General features: G+C 41.9%; 1 protein-coding gene across 1 annotated transcript; it reads right to left on the bottom strand.

Annotated features, from left to right (window-relative positions):
* Positions 1 to 986: 986 nt before the first annotated feature.
* Positions 987 to 4,907, bottom strand: LOC123124117 (importin subunit beta-1). Its single transcript, XM_044544812.1, has 5 exons — positions 4,601 to 4,907; positions 3,110 to 3,942; positions 2,675 to 2,822; positions 1,530 to 2,616; positions 987 to 1,299 (listed from the first exon to the last, which is right to left on the bottom strand). Exons 2-5 carry the CDS (start codon positions 3,911 to 3,913, stop codon positions 1,200 to 1,202), a joined length of 2,139 nt encoding a protein of 712 aa, XP_044400747.1. The 5' UTR covers positions 3,914 to 3,942; positions 4,601 to 4,907; the 3' UTR covers positions 987 to 1,199.
* Positions 4,908 to 5,762: the final 855 nt, after the last annotated feature.

The following is a 5,762-nucleotide window of genomic DNA, read 5'->3' as shown; positions in this document are numbered from 1 at the left end:
TCCGATCTGTATCTGTTTTGTGGCGCTCTGAAAAAATGCCCTGAAAGCTCTTCCATTCCGAGGCACTTTCTCGAAACACCTTCTTATATACAGTGATTTGAGGCGAACCTGAAAAACGCCTTCGTTTATACAGTTTGGAGGCATTTATAGGAGCGCCCTTAAAAAAATGCCTCCGATTAACAACCGTGTTGTAGTGACATCATCGGCGAAGAAGGACAAACGCTGAGAAAAGGAAGTCCTCTGTTTCCCAATGGTGCCAGCAGCTCTAATCTCTCCATGTATACAAACATGTGGTGCAAAACCTCCATCGCTAGAATGAATGGTAGAGATGATAGTGGAGGCCCCCTTGCACTGACTATCGTGTCACCCGGATGGCCATTGATGAGGATCCTTGGACGTGAGTAGCCCACATATCCAAGCAATCCAGTGATACCCTAACCCCTGCCAAGGACTTGTAGCAAAAAAGCCCAATCCAAGGTATCAAAAGCCATTGAATTATCTTAGTTTCATGAGGCAAGCAGGCGCCCATAATGCATGCAACCTCCTGATCATACCTTGCACGAGTGTGAAGTTGTCATGTACTCCTTCCGTTCCTAAAATATAGGTATTACTAGAGATTTCAACAAATAATTACATACGGAATAAAATGAGTGAATCTACACTCTACTAATGTCTATATACATCTGTATATGATAGTCCATTTGATATCTCTAAAAAGACTTACATTTAGAAACGGAGGGAGTACCTAGTTATGGTGTGCATGGACGTGGGGTGCATGGTGACGAGTAACGTGACACTGAGCCAACTAAGGGCTTGGTAAATACTGAAGTTGGTATTCATTTTGCACATGGATGCTGTTCGAATTGGTGTTTGTTCCATTGTATCTCTTTTGGGATTGCATGTGTAGCGATTAATGGAATTCGCAAATAAATTTCTCATGTGACCGAGCAAATAAAGAAAATATAAAAGTTTCAGAAGCAAGCTGTCCTAAAAATCACAATAATCCACTCTGCTCTGCTCAGCTGGGCACTAGCTGAACGACAGCGACCACTAGACTGAGTTCAGTTTGGCTGTCCATCCAATTGCCACCAAAATACATCATACTACCAACGCCACACACATCAAGCTGCTGTCCTTCCATGCATCTGTGGCAAGATGCCAAAAAAGAAGAAGCAAATCGAGTTCCTCATATCATATTACTACCTCTGTAAATCCGAAATAAGTCCCTTTTTCCATGACTCCACCGTCAAACCAAACTGAGCCCACGCATCAACTGCAGCGTATGTCACCCTTCCACCCCTGAAACAAAAAAAGAAACAAAGAGGCACGACTAATTAGAATGACGGATGGCATTTGCAAATCATCATATATATGGTGCAGTCACCCAAAAAGAAGGCATGTGCAAATAATTGTACGGAACAGTCGCTCATATATACTAGAAACAAGAGCAAGGCAACTAAATTCAAATGATGTCATGTTAATCGTATGGAACTGTCAACCAAAAAGAAGGCATTGAGCATCATGCGCACCTCTTCTGGTCCTTGGAGACTGCTTCAATGAACTCAACTAGATCCGCTGCTACCTTCAACCCAGATTTTGGGTCCTTTATACCCCGCAGTATGCCAGAGTAAGCCTTGCATATTCCCTGTCTAAGCTGGATACCGTAATCGACCTTATCCTCATCAAAAACATTGGCATAATATCTTGGGTTAGCAGCTTCTTTCAGCTTTTTCCTAACAGCCTGCAGGTACTTGTCCTCAAAAATCTTGCCAATAGCAAGAGCGATCTCCCCAAAACATGCCAAAATTTGAGGTTTAAGCTTGGGTTGTGAGAGACCTTTGTAAAGAACACCCATCATATAATCACAGCATGGCAGGATTTCATCTCCCAAGGCATGAAAGATAGTGCAAATCACCTCTAAATAGATTGGGTAGAATAGCTTCACACTGTAATACTGCAAAAATATTGGCATGCAATCCAGAAACTTTGGACCGACGGCACGAGCGAGAGCACCAATGGCGAGTGCTGCTTTATCACGTGCAGTAGAGCAGTCGCAGGTCAGGACACGGCAAAACTGAAGACACATAAACGGAGCAGACTCCCTAACCTTGTCCGCGTGAAGTGAATTGCCGAGTTTCTCGATTATGGCGTGCAGTACATCACACGACAACGCCTGAAGATTGTGCTTGTTAGTCTTGTCATCTGATGAAATTGCCTTGGCATCAAGCGCGGTGTTTAATCTTCTCATGATACGATGCATTAAAACTATAATAGCTAGTACAGCTTCCAAATCCCATATGTTGATTACTCTCACAGCCTCAATCAATGTGCCATAAGCAGATGCAGATGCTGGAAGCCCCAAAGGGGTCTTCTTATCAAGTTCCGAAGCAGAAAGGAGAGCATCGATAACACCAGTAAGAAAAGGTGAAAGCTCAGATGAGATTTTCTTTTTTGAAAGGTCTACCTCAGATGAGATTGACTGATCATAACCTCGGGCAAGAAAATATATAGCTCCATAGACCTCCTTGGACACTTGTGGAACATCTTTACCACTCTTTGACAACGCAGCCATGACGCGAGGAAAGTCTTCATTTGTGAAAAGTCTTTTATCAAGAGCTGGAGAATGCAGAAGCTCAAACGCCCGCCCAAGAGTGCATGCTGCGGCGCCTCTTACCTCCATGTGTGAGTCTTCCATCCCGTCCATCAACCAACCAACCAGGAGCGAGTTTCTTAATAGAGGGCCCTTCAAGGATAACGCCTAGTACAGAAATAGCTGTCTTGCGACTCCGCCAATCTGCCACTTTGATGTTACCCTCGACAAACTGCATTGCAAGAGGGACAATTGCATCCCCAATAGTTCTAGCGACGAGGCCTAGGCATGTCATAGCACTCATGAAGATGTTCAGTTCATCGACATCTTTTTCTTGGTGTAATGACAGAGTTTCTAGCAGAAGTGGAACAGGTGAACAAAGGGGATTCTCAACGAAGTGACAATCTGCGGTCAAGATAACACGAGGAAAGCGCTTTTTTTGTTCTCGGAGTTCAATCACTTCTCCACAAATAGTACTCCAGAACTGGATACATTCAAGCGCAACTGTTTCGTCCGCACCTCCTTCCAAGTCCAAAGCCTGAGTTGTAAGGCTGAGTATGGTTCCATGTAAGGTTCTAACTCCATATAATAGTTGGATGCAATCGCAGCAAGGCAGCCGAATCCTGCATGCTTGACCTCCGCTGCTTCATCGGATTTAGCTGCATCACAGATTGCAGTCATTATACGATTTCTGCAATCATCATCATTTGCAAAGTTAGCAAACTTGTGAACATTCCGTAGAGCTTTAACCGCCACAAGACGGACTTGAAAACTCGTCGCACGGATGACGGCGTCCAGAACACCATCAATTGTATCCTTGTCGAACCTCAAGGTCTCCTCCTCAAACACATACTCCAGCGCCTCTAGAATTGCTTGCTTTGGTGGAGGAGATGCGCCCTGCTGTGCCATGTTGCCCAGCAATCTGCCAATGAGGTCCTGCCATCCCCGGGAGGGTATCTCAATGTATGCAAGCCTGCCAATAATCTGTGATGATGCGTGCCTTGCCTGAGGAGCCGAAGATCCTAGTGTCATCAGCAATGACTCCTTAATCTCAGTTTTGATGCGTGGATCCAGGCTGATCCATTGTTTGATGAGTATGCTGTTATGTTCAGAATACTTTCCTTCAACTGAATTCTTAAGGATAGTCCCAGCGAGGCATCTGCACTCGGGTGGACTTGCCTCCCTCGAGAGCTCTGCTGATAAGCATAGGAGGAAGTTGGGACGATTACGCTCCTCGAGCTGCTTGAGTTTGGCTTCTGCTTCTAACCTTACGTTGTCATCCGGATCCTGAGCATCTTTTAGAATATGGGTGATATTATCCATGGCTGGCCTGGCTGTATCAGCTGTCCGTCCTGGAAAACATGCACCAAATTAGGAGAATTGATGGGCTAGTTGCAAAAAAAGAAAGCAGTTACACAAACTTTTTAACAAAGAAAATGGTGAGGAACCATCCTAAGAAAAGGGCCATTGGACAAATTTGAAATAGCTTAACTAGTCAGATGTGTCGCAAATTATAAGATGGATGGATGGCACCAATAGACCAGGATTGCTAGGCTAGTTAATTAATAATACCCTGTCCGGCAAATAGAGATATAGCTATATATCCCAAATTAATATATCCTGGCAGAACAGAGAGAGCTAGCCATGTACATATATATATATAGCCGGCATGCTGAGTTAAGTTATAGTACTAGCTAGCTAGTACATTAGTATGCTACGAGCTAAAGAGCGTAAAAATAAATGCAAGTAAGACTAACAAAAGTGGTTTCTTAATTTCTTTTGACATGAAAGTAAAAAATTACGCTGAACCGGCAGATTAATTAAGAAACAAGCTGACTGTAAGTAGGTATATGCGCAGATATTATACATACATACATACATACATACATACATACATACAAAGGAAGAATGGATTCAACCGATGACTAAACTAATCAAAATCAAAGTGTGTTTCTTTATACGTACTACATACATTGAGATTGAGAAAATAAACAAATTCCTTGGGCTTACCAAAGAGATGGCCGGAGTTCTTCTGGGAGGGGAGCTAGCTAGCGTTAATCGAGCTTCTCTTCTCTTCTTTTTTGGGGTCTCAACAAGGTAACAGCTGCTACCAGGAGATTGGGGCGGCGGCTAGGGTTAGGGTTAGGGATGGAGATGGAGCCAGAGCCAGAGCCAGAGCCGAAGCCGAGAGACAGAGAGAGAGAGAGAGAGAGAGAGAGACCGGTGGCGGGATGAGGACGGAGCAGATCGATCTTACCAGAGGGGCAGGATCTCCGCTCCGGTGGACAAGAGGCAGCGGTGGCAGGGCGCCCCTATGCCTCGCCTAACGCGATGTTGGAGGCGCCGCGAATGGACCGGCCCACGTAAGTACGTCTTCTCTCCTGTTTTCTCGTCAGTTCGTTTTTTTTTCTTATTTTCCAAATATTGTAAATACTACATACGTGTGTTTCAAATCACAGAAGACAAATAAAAATTTCAAATCATGAATTTGAATTTTTTTAACACAATGTAAACCAATTGTTAGCTTAATTCAAACAAAATGTTGATAGCATGTTAAAAAGATGTTGGTGGAATTTTAAAAACGTTCACGTGTTTCACAAAATGTATGTGACATTAGAAGAAAAAAATGTTGATCATGTATTTGAAAAAATGGTAAAAGTATATCAAATAAATGTTTCAGATACATATGAGAAATGTACAATGTTTAAGAAGAAACCAACATCAAACATGTATGTTAAAAAGATAATCATGTATTAAAAATGTTAAACGTATATAAAAAATTCTTGATATATATGAAAAAAATGTAGGCATTAAAAAATTGCAAAAAATAATTGTTTATTCTCAAAACATCTAACATGTACTCCCTCCGTCCCATAATATAAGAACGTTTTTGACACTAGTACTAGTGTCAAAAACGTTCTTATATTATGGGACGAAGGGAGTATAAAGTAATGTTGCACATTTACATGAAAAATGAACATAAAACACTGAGGAAAAATGAGACAAACAACAAATAGAGAGCAAAGAAAAAGTAAATTTAGAAGGTTCTAAAACTAAGGAAAAAATAAAAATCATAAATTAAAACACACATAAGAAAAGAAAAAAGAAAAATGATGAAAATAGAAAATGGAAAAACATTGAAAAATAAAGGGAAAATGAAGGAAACCGAAGA

This window comes from Triticum aestivum, chromosome 5D (genome assembly GCF_018294505.1).
Source record: "Triticum aestivum cultivar Chinese Spring chromosome 5D, IWGSC CS RefSeq v2.1, whole genome shotgun sequence".
Taxonomy (NCBI): Eukaryota; Viridiplantae; Streptophyta; class Magnoliopsida; order Poales; family Poaceae; genus Triticum; species Triticum aestivum.
This window is presented reverse-complemented; position numbering and strand designations above follow the sequence as displayed.